The sequence below is a fragment of the Drosophila kikkawai genome, chromosome 2R, assembly GCF_030179895.1.
Source record: "Drosophila kikkawai strain 14028-0561.14 chromosome 2R, DkikHiC1v2, whole genome shotgun sequence".
In the NCBI taxonomy this organism is placed as follows: Eukaryota; Metazoa; Arthropoda; class Insecta; order Diptera; family Drosophilidae; genus Drosophila; species Drosophila kikkawai.
The window spans coordinates 24,867,268-24,882,170 of record NC_091729.1 but is presented as its reverse complement, the minus strand read 5'-3'; the positions used below and the strand labels follow the sequence as shown (position 1 = coordinate 24,882,170).

General features: G+C 44.7%; 4 protein-coding genes across 5 annotated transcripts; 2 read left to right on the top strand and 2 right to left on the bottom strand.

Moving 5' to 3' along the window:
* The first annotated feature begins 246 nt into the window (after positions 1-246).
* HLH54F (basic helix-loop-helix domain-containing transcription factor HLH54F) lies at positions 247-4,256 on the top strand. The gene is made up of 3 exons (XM_017164408.2): positions 247-467; positions 652-1,022; positions 3,842-4,256. The coding sequence occupies exons 1-3, from the start codon at positions 392-394 to the stop codon at positions 4,154-4,156; spliced, it is 762 nt and encodes a 253-aa protein (XP_017019897.1). The 5' UTR covers positions 247-391; the 3' UTR covers positions 4,157-4,256.
* A 224-nt stretch (positions 4,257-4,480) lies between these two features.
* On the top strand, positions 4,481-14,151 carry ACOX1 (acyl-CoA oxidase 1). Of its 2 annotated transcripts, XM_017164402.2 has the most exons (9): positions 4,481-4,651; positions 4,729-5,174; positions 6,260-6,419; positions 6,479-6,771; positions 6,833-7,128; positions 7,190-7,806; positions 7,876-7,981; positions 8,044-8,196; positions 8,260-8,708. In XM_017164402.2, the coding sequence occupies exons 2-9, from the start codon at positions 5,051-5,053 to the stop codon at positions 8,518-8,520; spliced, it is 2,010 nt and encodes a 669-aa protein (XP_017019891.1). In that variant the 5' UTR covers positions 4,481-4,651; positions 4,729-5,050; the 3' UTR covers positions 8,521-8,708. The 2 variants fall into 2 exon arrangements, with proteins under 2 accessions (XP_017019891.1, XP_070140873.1); XM_070284772.1 differs by lacking the exons at positions 4,481-4,651; positions 4,729-5,174; positions 6,260-6,419; ... (4 more) ...; positions 8,044-8,196; positions 8,260-8,708 and adding exons at positions 11,650-11,758; positions 11,846-12,386; positions 12,459-12,751; positions 12,814-13,254; positions 13,543-14,151.
* On the bottom strand, positions 8,716-11,147 carry OstDelta (oligosaccharide transferase delta subunit). The gene is made up of 4 exons (XM_017164406.2): positions 10,998-11,147; positions 10,588-10,826; positions 9,248-10,526; positions 8,716-9,191 (listed from the first exon to the last, which is right to left on the bottom strand). Exons 1-4 carry the CDS (start codon positions 11,008-11,010, stop codon positions 8,815-8,817), a joined length of 1,908 nt encoding a protein of 635 aa, XP_017019895.1. The 5' UTR covers positions 11,011-11,147; the 3' UTR covers positions 8,716-8,814.
* A 105-nt stretch (positions 14,152-14,256) lies between the features above and the next one.
* On the bottom strand, positions 14,257-14,887 carry LOC108072974 (uncharacterized). The gene is made up of 2 exons (XM_017164409.3): positions 14,699-14,887; positions 14,257-14,641 (listed from the first exon to the last, which is right to left on the bottom strand). Exons 1-2 carry the CDS (start codon positions 14,802-14,804, stop codon positions 14,343-14,345), a joined length of 405 nt encoding a protein of 134 aa, XP_017019898.1. The 5' UTR covers positions 14,805-14,887; the 3' UTR covers positions 14,257-14,342.
* Between the last annotated feature and the right edge of the window lie 16 nt (positions 14,888-14,903).

Below are 14,903 nucleotides of genomic sequence, written 5' to 3'. Positions count from 1 at the left end.
AACTGGGCCAATGTGGTGGCAGCCAGAAGCCCGCAGAGGCAGCCAGGCATCCGAGAAAGAGACCGCAGATCGCACCATGTGTTTGGCTTCCTCCGCCAATTGGGATGGCCGGCAGAGCAGGGCACGCCCACCGGAGGTGCCAGAAATAGACGGAATCTGGAGAGCTGAGCGCCGAGGAGCTGAGTGCTCAAAAGGAGGCCTCTCCGGGCAAGCCTTGGCAGATGTGCTCTATGTGCGCCGCGGAACGGATGTCTTCGTTTGGTTTTTAAAAAATTTGGATGCTTTTCGAGTTTTGAAAATTCTGTGTTTGGAATTGAATATCTATATTTTATATACCGAATATAAAGAGAGTGGTGATACTTGTGATAGTTTTTTAAGAAATTGTGTGAAAATGCCCCGCAAGAAGCGCGCCTCCAGCCCCTTGGATCTCTACGATGAAGACTTTGATGAGGATGCTAGTTCACATAGTGAGTTTTTAAACAATTTTAGATATTATTTTTATAAAAGAAATAGCATTAAAAAACAAAATCTAAAGAGGCTTTTTTAAACACAAGAAATCGTGTTTAAAAAACACATAATTTCTAATTTTTATTAAATTTGTTTAGTGACATTTTCCACTTTTAATTTAAATAATTTCCTCCAATTTCTCAGGCTCCCAGCCGCCGGTGCAACGGAATGCGGCCAATGCCCGGGAGCGAATGCGTATGCGGGTGCTATCCAGCGCCTACGGACGCCTCAAGACCAAGCTGCCCAACATTCCGCCGGACACGAAACTCTCCAAGTTGGACACCCTGCGCCTGGCCACCCTATACATCAAGCAGCTTATCACGGCAGTGGAAACGGGCAGCCACCACAGCCACACACAGAATCACAACCAGAGTCACGGGAACGGGCACAGTCACAGCCTGAACCACAGCCATTCAAGCACCGCCAGCTCCGATGGCCTGGACACGAGTCACATGGCAGGAGAGGCTGCCTCTGGAGCAGGCAATTTCCATTTTCATGGCAGCGGGCACGGCATGGTAAGTGTCATTGCAATTGCGATCCCTGTCCCCAATAAGTGATGTCACTGGCACCACTTAACGAGGCATTGCATCCGCCGGTTAGGTTAGGCATTGGAGGGGCATTAATGAGCCTGCCTGCCGGCCGGCCGGCCACTCCAGGTGGATTGCGTCAGCCGGCTGACGGGTGTCGTCGTTGTCGGGGGATACCCAGCAGTGATCCAAGTTAATCATAATCTTTGGGGTTTTCAGTCAAATCGAAACAGGTGCGAGAATATATTTTATTTGAGATTTAAAAAGGTTGTAAAATCAATTATTATTATAATTGAGGAATAGAATATAGAAAACAATAGGATCATTTGTGTTGGGTTTACATAAAATTAAGTTTCTATTTATATTAATTTTTATACCCTTGCAACCCTTGGGTAATATAATTTTAGTCAGAATCTATACAATTGCTGTTGCCTTTGTACTATATTTATTATAATTTCACTCAGAAGTTTGCAACGCAGTGAAGGAGACGTTTCCGACCCTATAAACCATATATTTTCTTGATCAGCATAAACAGTGGAATCTTTCTAGATATGTCAGGAATTTGGCCATTTTTGAAAAATTTTATAAGGGGTTACATCATTAAAATTTTTGGTTTCGATAAAAAATTGAATTTTCAAAATTTTTAAATGAAGTACGCAGATTTATTAACTGTAGAAAATCTTGCACAGAACAGTTTTCCGATTTAAAATTAATGCTCTTTTGCCCGAGTTATGATATTTTTAATTTAAAAAATATCAAGAAGTTTTTTTATATAAAAAATCAGATTTTCTAATACAAAATAATATTTTTCCAAGTCAAGGAATCATTTCCGACCCCATAAACCATATATATTCTTGATCAGCATCAGCATGCGAATCTTTCTAGACATGTCCGGAAGAAATCGATTTTTTGGCTATTTTTGCGAAATTTTATAAGGGGTTACATCATTAAAATTAGCAAAAATGGCCAACAATTTTGATTTCTTAAAATTTTAAATTTGGTATGCAGTTTTTTTAAATTAATAAAAACTAACACAAAACTGCTTTCCGAATCGAAATTAATGCATTTTTGGCTTAGTTATGATATATTTTAATTGTTACCTGCAAGGGTATACAAACTTTGGCTGGCCAAAGTTAGCTTTATTTCTTGTTTTATAATTTTTTTGTTTAGACTTTAAAGCCAATAATTAATAGTTACCTGTTCCGTCGGTTATTGCAATAAATTAGAACATTTTATGGTTCATAAATTATTACATTTTGCTGTAACAATGAACTGATAACAATGAACGAGAAACAATCTTAAAGTTCTTCTTTAAATTCAATTAAAATAGATTTTTAAATAAAATATCTATAAGTCTTTCTATATTCCTTTCCATTTCTTTAATTATTTTTCTCACAGTCACAGAAGTAGGTACTAACTTTCTTAATTTGTAGTTTTTTAGCTAGTAAATCTCTCTCCGTTTCTAAAATTCCATAAAATCTTTGAAAAGTTACTTAAATCTTCAATCAATGTTCCTTAAAATCCCAAAATTAGTTACCTTGATATTTCTCCAAATCCCGAAAGAAGGCATTAACATTCTTAATTTGTGATTAATTAGTTAGTAAGTCTCCCTCGATTTTCCAAAAATCCCTTAACCGTAGAACTATGTGCTTAAATCTTAAAATCAATTATAATTAGTTTGACAAAAATCTTGCTCAACTTCTCTCAATGGCCCTAAAATTTAAAAATTAGTTACCGAATATCCAATATCCACAATATTTATGGTGCAACATCTGCTTGGCTGATTCCGCTGTGCGGCGACAAGTATTTCCACCTTCCTGAGATGGAGGTGGACTCCATTCCCACACCATAGACCAAGATCGGGCCCCCCACTGGCGACCGCTTGAAATCACATTTTGTGATTTCAGACTGCCTTGGCTTTCCTGTAATCGGATACTTTTGTGAATTTCAAAAATATTAAATATGAGTGACAGGCCCATGGAGCTAGGACAGGCGACCTGCAGATCGGGATGGGAGTGGTAGGAGGGGCATTGGTTAGTCTTTGCTTTTATTTTTAAAGATGCTCGCTGGCTCGACTTTGATGCGACAAAGTGAATGACATCCCGGGGAAAGTGTCGCCTCGCCTTGCTCTGGGTCGTTTCTTTTCCCCACTTCTGATAATTGTAATTAAATTTGTGGCTCGTCTAACCGTGTTTATTCATTCCAATCCGAAGAGTTTACACAAGATTCTGGGCGTAGAACTTATCCAAATAGAGGCGATTGTTTACCCGTGAAATTTTCAGCAAATACGGTCCCGTCTTGTGCCCATATGGCGGCAAATCGGATCAGATTGGACGGCATTGGGTGGGAGAGTCCCACTCCCGACCCTATCTGCATCTCATCCCATTCCAGCACGCGCCCCGACATGATCCGTTCTGGTGGGAACAACCCATTTGTTCGGTATTTGCTCGCTATCCCTAGCAGCCCTAGAGCCCATTCCTTCTCCTCTCCAGATATCCCGAGCTCGCAAGAGTGTCTCTTGTCCGCAAGTGTTTGGCTGTTTATATGTTTTTATAGATCCGTTAATGAGGCTGTTATTGTAGATCCAGGGAACAAGAGTAGGGACTGAGAGGGGGGCACTAAAAACAATCAAAGTTGCGTAAACAAACAATGGCGCTGTCGGACGGACGGACGGGACGGGACGGGTTGTCGTCATATTGTTCCATTTATAGCTCCGTGCGGTTTTCTCCGCTGGCATGATTTATGAAAGCATCATCCACACATCACATCCTCCTCACATTCTCTCTCTCTCTCTTCTGATTTTGCAGAGCTGGCCTTTCGAGTTCCATCAGAGCAGTCGCAGCCTGGCTGCCTTTGGTGCGGCCACATCCTCCAGCTCCTCCTCCGGCCGCATGGACTGGCAGTCTCTGCATCATCCCATCCAGGGCTATCCGAAAACCACACGGAATGAGGCCCATGTCCAAGCGGATCTCAGTTACCACCAGCTGCCGGAGTCCCATGGTCACTGGTATCCGGCGGAAATGCATCAAATGGAGCCCTCGCCTAGCTGTTCTTACGAGACGGGCGTGGGGCAGCATCAGCGAGGAATAGCAATAGCCACCAGCCATGCTCATGGTCTATAATGAAGCCGCATTTAACTCCTAGTAATTGTATTAAAACGTGATCTACTTGTATGTGCAACTTGTAATTATCGCTATAAGGCCAAAGATTGGTGTTACCTCATGATCTATCAGTTTATTAGCAAATATATATGTGTATGTTTTGTAATTTAAAAAATGTTGATTAATTTTCAATTTAACGGACGGCACAGAGTTTAAGTTTGCAGCCCTGGTAGCCTTTAGTGCAAGCGACAACTCTGGTGAGCAGCTGATTGCCCAATCACACAAACAAAGACCTGCTAACAACAAAAATAAATAGCGTTTGGAGAAGGCTTTAGAATGCTCTTTCTTGCTGAAAAAGGTTTAAATTTATAAATTTAACTCATTTAAAACACTTCAACCTAACAAATAAATCGGTGGTTTTTAGATCTAAACATTTTTGAAGTATTTAACACAAAAACACAACTAAAACAGACATTGAAATGCTTATGCTTGCCCAACCAATGTACTCTCCTCTTTGTAAGTGTATTTATTTTGTGTATTTAGTAACAAATGTAGTCCAACAACAAAGAGCAAGTGAATAATAATTGTTTCAGCAAGCGATTAAATACACACAAAGCCAACTCATTACTTGTGTATGCTGGCGGTTAAAGTTCACGTACACGAGGGCTGGCAACCGCGATTAGATTCCGATTTGGCACGGATCAGATCAGCAGCACCTACTCCACACTTAATCTGGACTGGATTGGCGCTACTGTCCCCACTGTGTCGAGCACTTGAAGATCGCCACTGTGTGCCACTGTGAGTGTGGAATTGCCTTCTCCGCAGCAATCAGTCAGTGCGCGATACTCACCCAAGACGGACGCCTTGGATTGTTGTTAAAAACCAGTTTACGTTTTACTACGTGCAACGTGCAAAATGCCAGCCAAAGAAGTAAATCCCGACATCCAGAAGGAACGCAACACGGCCACCTTCAATCCACGCGAGTTCTCCGTGCTATGGGCAGGTGGCGAGGAAAGATACAAGGAGAAGAAGACTCTGGGTAAGCTATTGGAGTGCTGCAAGCCAAGCTCTTCTGGAAAGGCATTAACCGGTCGCTTAAAGCTTTATCTGTTGAGCTTGGCTTGGCGTTTCACAATCGCCAGTGCAAGAAATTAAAAATTGTGTCAGAAGCATGACTTGGCACTAGAGCTGTGTCTTACGTAGAGATCTATCAGGTCAAAATTGCAAGAAAACAGAGAGTGTTTCTTAAACATGAGAAATAAAATCAGATGAGAGAGGTGTCAGAACATTAATACATTCTCTAAAACAGTTTGTTCTGGTTCAAATTCCATTAAGATTGGAATATATGACATTTCCCTGGCAACTTTAAGATCTCCCCGTTAAAATATAGGCATTATAATTGATATATGGGTTTCTCAAGTATGTACTCTATCATTTACAACGTTGTGCTACAGTCTTAGATAATATTTGCATAATAGACATTATAAATATTTATTATATCAGCAAGATCAGATATCACATCTTTCTTCTTTACCTGTAATCAGTTTATAAAATTTATAACTCTGTATTATTAGCACCCCCCCTTTTTTTGAGGTCATTTCCGTTCTAAGCTTACAACTCTTGCTTCCGACACGCCCCTCATAAGCTTACTATATTGATTTCTTTGTTTTGATACGGCTCTTCTTTGTCCATTCATTCACTAGTCCCAGTCGCAGTCCAGTCCGTCCCCCCTGTAGGGTTCATTAATTATGTATTCCGCATAAACAAACTGCGACAAGTTAATCTGCTCCTATTAGCCACCTAGCTATGGGTTATTAATCTTTGAACTTCGCACGAATCTTAACCGATTCGGGTTGACGTGCACTTTGCTATGTTTGCCGCAGGTCCGCCTCAATCTATTTCCAGTGGCACTCCACTTGAAATTGGTTTAGCTGATAGGTTTATCTGACCGATTTGACCGGTGGAACAGGGCATCATAAATGGACAATACCCGGTAACACCAGGGGGATTTAGTGAAGTGACCAATCATGATTACGCAGCGGAATTCAGAATGAATTATCATTCAAGAATTATAAATCCTTTGACATTCAAACATGAACTTCTTTTTTGTTTATTTTCAAACAGAGAAAATGTTTCTGGAGGACCCTGCCCTTGAAGATGACCTCCCTGTCTCCTACTTGTCACACAAGGAGCTCTATGAGCACAGCCTGCGCAAAGCCTGCATCATTGGCGAGAAGATCCGCAAGCTAAGGGCTGACGGCGAAGATGGTGTGGATACCTACAAGTAAGGAAAGCCACTTTAACTAACCAGAGTTCTTATATTAATTTGTACTCCTTGGATAGTGCTCTCCTTGGCGGATCCCTGGGAGCAGCCATCTTGAAAGAGGGCAATCCCCTGACCCTGCACTATGTGATGTTTGTGCCCACCATCATGGGCCAGGGAACCATGGACCAGCAGGTGGAGTGGCTGAGCAAGGCCTGGGACTGTGAGATTATTGGCACCTATGCCCAGACAGAGCTGGGGCATGGAACCTTTTTGCGCGGCCTGGAAACCCGGGCGGACTACGACCCCAAGACCCAGGAGTTTGTGATCAACACACCATCTCTGAGTTCCTACAAATGGTGGCCAGGAGGATGTGAGTTATCCATATTGTTTTCCTTTAAAGGTTTTAATTATAAAATTTCCATAATTTCCAGTGGGCCACACGGCTAACCATGCCGTGGTGGTGGCTCAGCTATACACCAAGGGCGTGCACCGTGGCCTGGCCCCCTTCATTGTCCAGCTGAGGGACTCGGACACCCACAAGCCCATGCCTGGCATTGATATTGGAGATATTGGCACCAAGCTGGGCATGAAGAGCGTAAACAATGGCTATTTGGGATTGAAAAATGTGCGGGTTCCGCTGAACAACATGCTGATGAAGAACCAGCAGGTCCTGGCCGATGGCACCTATGTGGCGCCCAAGAACAGTGTGCTCACTTATGGAACCATGGTAAGGATAAAACAATGCTAGTCCTATAGAAGGTTTTTTTTACATTAAACCTTCCTTGTAGATGTTTGTGCGCTGCGCTTTGATCCGCGACACCGCCCAGAGTCTGGCCAAGGCCTCCACCATTGCCACCAGGTATTCCGCTGTGCGTCGCCAGAGTCCCATTGATCCCAATCAGCCGGAGCCCCAGATCATGGAACACACCACACAGCAACTCAAGCTGTTCCCCCAGATAGCCAAGGCTATTGTTTTCAAGACAACGGGCGATGGCATCTGGAACATGTACAATGTGATTTCTGGAGAGATTGAACAGGGTAATCTTGATCGCTTGCCCGAAATGCACGCCCTCTCCTGCTGCCTGAAGGCCATCTGCAGTGCCGATGCCGCCGCTGGTGTGGAGACTTGCCGTCTTTCGTGTGGCGGTCATGGCTACATGGACTGCTCTAACTTTCCCACAATTTACGGCATGACCACCGCCGTGTGCACCTATGAGGGTGAGAACACGGTGATGCTGCTGCAGACGGCACGTTACCTGGTCAAAGTTTATGGTCAGGCTCTCAATGGAGAGAAACTGGTGCCGACGGTGGCCTATATAAATGAGGCTCTGACCCAACAGAAGTTTGTTAACTTTGACGGTTCCTTGGAGTCGATTGTGAAGGCTTTCCAGTTTGTGGCTGCCAAGTAAGTGGAGTCTAGATTTTAATTGAAATGATTTTTATATTAAGTTGGCTTCGGTTTTTTGTTTTACAGCAAAACCCGCATTGCCTATGAGCAACTTGAGCTGCGTCGCAAGCAGGGACATGGCACTGAGGTGGCAGCCAATCTGTGTGGAACCTTCCTGACAGCAGCGGCAGATGTAAGTTTAAATAGCTTTATTATTAATTAATTATAAATACTAATTCTACCCTAAAATTACAGCTTCATGGCCGCGCCTTTTTGGCCCAGACTGCTTATACGGAACTTTTGGAGTTGTCGCGACAGGTCTCGCCCGCCCTGGCCGATGTCCTCAAGGTGGTCCTTGAACTGTACCTGGTGGATGCCTGCCTCAACCGCATTGGGGACTTCTTAAGGGTAGGATTTGCCAGCTTTTCTAACCTCAAGTCTTCATAATTTAACCTTGTTTCCCATTTATAGTTCATTGAACTCACAGATCAAGATGTCACCAAGCTGGAGGTCCGCCTGGAGAGCTGCCTGAAACGTTTGCGTCCGAATGCCGTCACCCTGGTGGACAGCTTTGATCTGCACGATCGCGTTTTGGACTCCGCCTTAGGAGCCTACGATGGCAATGTTTACGAGCACATTTTCGAGTCGACCAAGAAAAATCCTCTTAACAAAGAACCAGTGAATGGATCATTCCACAAGTACTTGAAGCCCTTCATGAAGGCTCACCTCTAGACGATGCCAACTGATTATTATCCTCACTACTGTTACTCTTGTAAATATAATCTGTATATTTTGTAATGTTTTTGTATTGTTTTCGTATTTCCGCAACCGTGTTGCTTAGCAAAATGTCTGAAAGACAACCGAAATTATGGCTTAAGCAGTTGAAACTAGGCTTTAAATAAACTGAATTTCAAGCAAAAGTCAAGCTTTAGTGTTGGACTTAACTAAAACGCTTTATTAAAGGGGTTTTCTTTCAGATGAAGGAGTTGCAAGATGGAAAGTAACTCTGTGACTTGAAGCACTGACCTACGACGACGACGAACTGCCCTTGGAGGTGCGCTGGGCGTAGAGACGCCTCAGCAACCGGTTGCCAGCCAGGAATGTGAATACTGCGATGGGTATCAGCAAGCGCAGTGTCTGGAACATATCGAGTTGCAGCCAAAAAACAAAGAACAGCACCAATATGCCACCAAAGCCCGCATGGAAACCCAGAGTGCTGGGCGCCAGCGTGAGATTGGACACATTGATGCCCAGCTTGCCCCAGAACACGAAGAGCAGTACCAAGGGGGTGATGCACAGTCCGGTAAAGATATCCGACACGATACGCGGCGGGCGCTTGTCGGGCACGCGGAACTGATGCACAATCTCAGGCAGTGGACCCGATGTCGTCTTGGGCTTGACTTCTGCAAGGATCACATAATTACCATCCATTTTTAGGTTTCAAACATATATAACCTACCCTTGTCTTCGTTGAATTTCAGCTGCACTTCTGCCACCAGCCACTCGAAGGAATTGGATAGTGAGGCATCGCCCACGGTCAGGTAGATGCTGTAGGTGCCGCTCTGGTAGTTAAAGTTCTTGCCGTTGTTGCCCACATCCATGTCGAACTTGTACGCCTTGCTGCTGTCCTGCTCGGCCACAAAGATGATCTCCTTGTCCGTCTTCTTGTTCTGCAGACGAACGAAGGCCTGGTGGACAGCCAGGGACTTGCCGCTGGACTCCTCGACGAGAACAGCCTTCAGCAAAAGCTTCTGGGTACTGTCGGCGGAGAGGACCTCCTGCAGCTTGCTGGGATAGTTGACGCTCTGCTTGCGGGTGGCGGCACTGGCATCCGACTCAGCGATGCCCAGCTCCAGGGACTGAACCTTGACGCGTCCGAGCACCTTGAAATGCAGAGTCTGCGTGTACACACCGTCGGCATTAAGTTCCGCTTGGTAGCTTCCACGAGTCGGCTTCAAGCTGGCCAGATCCGCCACGTAGGTGGTCTTGTCAGAGGACTTTGAAGCCACAGTCACTTTCTCGGCCAGCACGGATTTGTCCTTGCGAATCACTTTGGCAGTGATGGCCTTCGGAGCCGGCGACAATGGCTTTCCCAGCAGATCGACCACAGCCACGTTCAATGTGGGAGACTGCGCCTCCAGTTGTCCATTCCCGATGAGCTGCACGCACACGGGCGCAATCTTCTCGGCTCCGCTGATGGTTTTCAGCGCCTCGATTAGCACATGAGCTCCCTTGGCGGTTTGGACGGATCGCCGGCTCAGGAAGTAGTTGGCAAACTTTACAGCCTGTTCCGCAGTCACAGGCGATGGCTTGTTGAAGCTCTTGGCCACGCCGAAGGCACCGTTGATGATAAGGGATGTGATGCTGAGGCCGCCTTCGAACTGCAGCAGCTTGCCGTCGACCTCATCTGCCTGCACGATTGCATCCTCTACCCTGTTGGCGATGAAGGAGGCACTGCTTCCGAGCTGAGTGGCCACGTTGAAGGCATAGCCCAGTCCGGTGAGCGTGTCATCTTTCTTGAGCAGCTCCTGCAGGCGTTTCACTACCTTTGCCTGCGTGGCCTCATTGATTGCCACGCCGAGGATCTTATGGGTGACCACTCGGTAGAAGATCTCCTGGCTGCTGCCCAGATCGGAGTTGAGGGAAGCGTACACCTTGGAGAGCAGCGCCTCGTCCAGCTTGGCCGAGCAGCCCAGGTTCTTGCTGGCACCAATGTAGTAGTAGTCCTTCTCGAAGCTCTGCAAGGAGTTAAGGGAGTATTAATACGTGTAAAAATGGGCGTGTCTAGGAAGGACCCACGTTCAGCTTGGACTCCGCATGCAGTGTGGCAATCTTCTTGCACAGCGGCTCCTTCTGAGTGGCATCGGTCAGCTGGATGTTGAGGCTGGAGAAGAAGATGGACTGCAGGTCGCTGGAGCCGAAGCCATCAACGAAAACCTTTTGCAGGCGGGTGAGATCCTTGGGCCCCAGGTGACTGTCCACGGTGCGGGCGCTCCACGTCGGCCCGCAGGCGACCAGCACGCAGAGGAGCGTCAGACCTTCGTGGGGGGAAAAGAAAAAGGTGAGATTCTAAGTCGCCGGCAACTGCTGCTAACCACAAAAATCCGACAGCGACGCCGGGAGAGCGCCGACCTCCGAGCAGCCGGCATTTCGCTGCAGGTGGCTTTGAGACCTTGGTTACGGGACGCAAGGCTGCCCAATCTACGCACCTAGCTTTAACATTTTCCTATTCTGGGGATCGCGCTTCCACACGCCACTTATTTTCTATTAGGAAATTTTTCAGACACGTCACATATAGGGCCGGTGTCGCTTGGAAAGTGTAGTGTGCCCGCATTCTTTTCTCCTCATAAGGCCAAAACGTCTCTGTCACACCCGCTTGGTGTCAGTTAAGCAATTTTGTCCTTATTCCGACTCTGTATGCAGATATAAAACTTATATTTGGATGCCCGACAGGCCGCAGCAAATTATTTAATTGTGTTCCCTGCGAAAAACACCGTTAAACTAGAGAAAAACAGCTTTAAACGAGTGCAAGTTGAAGCCGGTACCATCAGTGCTGCCAGACGTTCAAAAACTAGCACTGCCATACGTCTCGACTATCGTTTATCGTTAACGATAGTTATTACAGTGGGGAGTGCACAGTGGGAGGAACACTGCCAATTTAGTGTAAAAAATTTAAGGTAAATAAGAAAGGAAGCTTACCGAAGTTTGAATACCCTTGCAGCTTGCGAGTAGATCATTAAGAACCGAGATCAAGTTCGTTGAAAGCGAACATTTGCAGTATGCAAAGCGGCTGGAGCGAATTGAATTCCATTGTTTCCTTTTAATTGGGGTTGTTAACACATTCTGATTTGACGCCAATTAGGCAGGCTCCATTTTGAATTTTTGCTTCTTTCTTTTTATCGATAATTTATCGTTCATCATTTTCACAAAGCTCTGCCTGCGCTTAATTTATAACGGATCTTATTTTCGCGTAAGTTGCCAGCGCTGACCAAGCTAGCCGCTATTACTGTTTAATTTTTTGCGACGAAATTATGTGAAAATTTCATTTTTCGCGAAGATAATGTCCAGCGGTGGTACTTCAAAGAAAGGCGGTGGGCCAAGAGGCCCTGGTGGCCAATTCAAGTCGCAAAAGGCGGCCACAGCAAGTGGCGTCAATAAACTCACGCCCACGATCAATCCAGCAGGGGAGTCAGAGTATATTGTGGAAAAGATCACAGGAAAACGTTACTGGAACGGGCGTCCCCAGGTACAGATCAAGTGGCAGGGCTATCCACCGGAGGAGAACACCTGGGAGCCCATGGAGAACATAGGCAACTGCATGGTGCTGCTCGCCGATTTTGAGGCGGAGCTTTTCAAGCGCCGGGAACACAAGAAGAGGCTTCAAAATGGACACGGCAAGAAAAATGCGAGCAGTAGCGGCAGCAAGAAGGGTGCCGAAAATATGACAGCCCAGGCCACATTGCCTGTAAAGCGTCTAGGAGATGCCGCTGCTCCCGTGGGACGCAAAGTGGAAAGCGGCAAAGCAATTGGGCCCAAAGTAAATTTAACAAATAGTGTCAAAAGTAGCACACCAAAGCCCAATGCAGGCCATACGATGGGTAAGAACAAGAAATTCAACACTCAGCCACCGGTTAAGGGCCCTAAAAAGAACGATCCTGTACCATTTTTAGCATTGAGCAAGTCTAGTGAAGATAAGACTACATCTACTCCAGCGTCTGTGCCTAAATCCAGCTGCGATGACGAGAATTCTGATGTGGATATAATGATTATAAGCGTATCCTCCACAACCTCTTCAAGATCAGAGTCCTCGGAATCCGACTTGCTGCCTACATCAAAGTCTGCCAAAAAGACGATTCCAACCGAGAAGGCGTCCGTACCGCCAAAAAAGACAGGGACGAAAAAAATGCGTATACATTCCAGTTCGGCAACTTCTGAGGATGGCATCGATGAGGCCCCAAAGAGCGTAAGAAAATAAAATCCGTTTTTATTAATGAAATTCAATTAAAACTAAGAAAATTGTAACAGGTTCCCAAGCCAATGGACACGCCAAATAGTCCACAAATTGATCAAACTCCACAAAGCTCGAAGAAGAATAAAAATAAGAGTCCGAAGGAAAGCCCAAACAAAAGCCAGAAAATTGAGAGCAGTGATGACTCGGATACTCCTTTGATGCTGCCGCAAATGTCTAGCAACAAACGTAGATCGCTAAAATCCGGTTGGAAGGTGCCAGTACGCAAGGCCCCTTTTGGCCTGATTCGCGGCCTGGAACTGGACAAAATTCTACACATCTTTGAGGCGGCCGGTAAACGGTATATGTTTGTCACTTGGAAGGGTCTCACGGTGATCGATGTGGTTCCCTTGAAGGACTTAAAGTTGACGTATCCTTCCGAAATAATACAGTTCTTTGAAAACATGAAGCGGATCACCGTACCCGCGACCAAAAGAAGTCTCTAGGACACACATCTGGTGAGTTGACTGTCGGTCCTGTGCTCATAACCTTACTGCTTCATAACTTTACTGGCCAAAACAAAAAACAAATGCAACAGTCCCTGGTGGCCAGCAGAGGCTTTTTTAAATACAAAACTGTTATACATATGTAAGCTTTCCATCGTGACACAGCTGATTATGGCTGTGTAACGCGCTTATTCTCTCATCTCTAGATCTATACGTTTTTTTTCTAACGGATCTTTTATCCACATAAAAGAGTGTGTTTTTCATGTAGTTTTTGTTTTCCTTTTGTTTCTTTCTTTTCAGGTATGTTTGGCCAAAAGCAGATATTCTCATTATTTAACATAAAAAAAGACGACTAACGAATAAGAAAAACAATAAGACAAACCGCGGGCAACGGGAACGCATTTGTATTAAGATTTTTACGGCGGTAAAGTGAAATAATTAATTTCGTTATAATTTTTGACTATATCTTCATACACACTTATTGCTATTTTGTTATAAAAACATTATTATTGTTTATGGAAAATGTAGTTCAAAGAAGAACTTGCATTATAGGTCAATCATCATTTGTTTTGTGTACAGGCATTGGCCTGTACTTGTATCATTGTCTTAAATGAGTTTAAGGAAACTCAGTATCACTGAAAATTAAATGTCAATCAAAACGTAAAGATCTTTAATTTTGAACACCAAAATGAACGAAGAGTTTCCTTAAACACTTTAAAATTAAAATGACAATCAAAACCTGCAAGGGTATAAAAATTGTGGCATATACTTGTCTGATTTGTAAACCTAATGAAAACTGGCTTAGAACAGCATTCAGAATTAAAATTAATGCTTTTGTGACTTTGTTATTGATATTTCTAAGCTTTATTAAGTTCATAAAACTATTATAAAAATAAATCTTAAACAAAATTAATGTATATTTCTTCTTCAGGGCATAAAATACCTAAAAAGGTAAAATTCCTAAATGCTCAAAATATTTCGGATTTCAATTGAAATATAAAATATTGAGAAAAGTATTGTATAGCCAACTTAATTATGTTTAATGAAGGAGAATGAGGGATGCACCATTTTCTCCAAGACTTGGTAAATATAAAAGCTCTCTAAGGAGCAAATTTCTCAGTACACTCATTAATGGGCCGGGTTATCGAATAGCTCTTCTTGAATGTCTTGGTGGGATCCCCGTCCTCATTCCACAGGGTAACAGCCGTGGTGCAGTAGAGCGGATACTTTTGGGTCAGAACCTCCTCGGCCTCCTCGTTCTTTGGCGCCACATCCTTGCAGAACTGGTCGTAGTACTCCGTGCGATCCTCGGTCACCTCCTCTGGAGCCGATGCCTGGCGATTGTACTCGGCGAAGAGCTCCTGCCACAGGAACTGCTCCATTCGGTTGGCCCTGGTGGCTGGAGTATCGATAAAGCTATTAATATTATCCCGGTTAACCTAGAGCATTGACTTACGCAGGACTTTCTTGATTTTGGGCGGACCAAAGCTGGTCTGCGATTCGGTGAGCTCCGTGGAGCACGGCCCCACGGGGAGGACGAAGTTATTGCCACGGTCCACCATTTTTAATACTAATGTTTCGGTTCTAAGACTAAGATAAATAATTTATTCGTTTGCCAGCAACAAGACTGACAGCTTACAAGCTACAACCAGGCGACTCCT

Bases quoted from the DNA above. Each gene is read 5' to 3' on its own strand.
- HLH54F (XM_017164408.2), top strand. From the start codon at position 392: ATGCCCCGCAAGAAGCGCGCCTCCAGCCCCTTGGATCTCTACGATGAA. The intron at 468-651 runs GTGAGTTTTTAA...CCAATTTCTCAG, and splicing joins TGAGGATGCTAGTTCACATA to GCTCCCAGCCGCCGGTGCAA. The intron at 1,023-3,841 runs GTAAGTGTCATT...CTGATTTTGCAG, and splicing joins ATGGCAGCGGGCACGGCATG to AGCTGGCCTTTCGAGTTCCA.
- OstDelta (XM_017164406.2), bottom strand. The intron at 10,527-10,587 runs GTGGGTCCTTCC...AACTCCTTGCAG, and splicing joins ATGCGGAGTCCAAGCTGAAC to AGCTTCGAGAAGGACTACTA. The intron at 9,192-9,247 runs GTAGGTTATATA...TGATCCTTGCAG, and splicing joins GAAATTCAACGAAGACAAGG to AAGTCAAGCCCAAGACGACA.
- ACOX1 (XM_017164402.2), top strand. From the start codon at position 5,051: ATGCCAGCCAAAGAAGTAAATCCCGACATCCAGAAGGAACGCAACACG. The intron at 7,129-7,189 runs GTAAGGATAAAA...CCTTCCTTGTAG, and splicing joins TGCTCACTTATGGAACCATG to ATGTTTGTGCGCTGCGCTTT. The intron at 7,807-7,875 runs GTAAGTGGAGTC...TTTGTTTTACAG, and splicing joins TTCCAGTTTGTGGCTGCCAA to CAAAACCCGCATTGCCTATG.
- LOC108072974 (XM_017164409.3), bottom strand. From the start codon at position 14,804: ATGGTGGACCGTGGCAATAACTTCGTCCTCCCCGTGGGGCCGTGCTCC. The intron at 14,642-14,698 runs GTAAGTCAATGC...TCGATACTCCAG, and splicing joins CAAAATCAAGAAAGTCCTGC to CCACCAGGGCCAACCGAATG.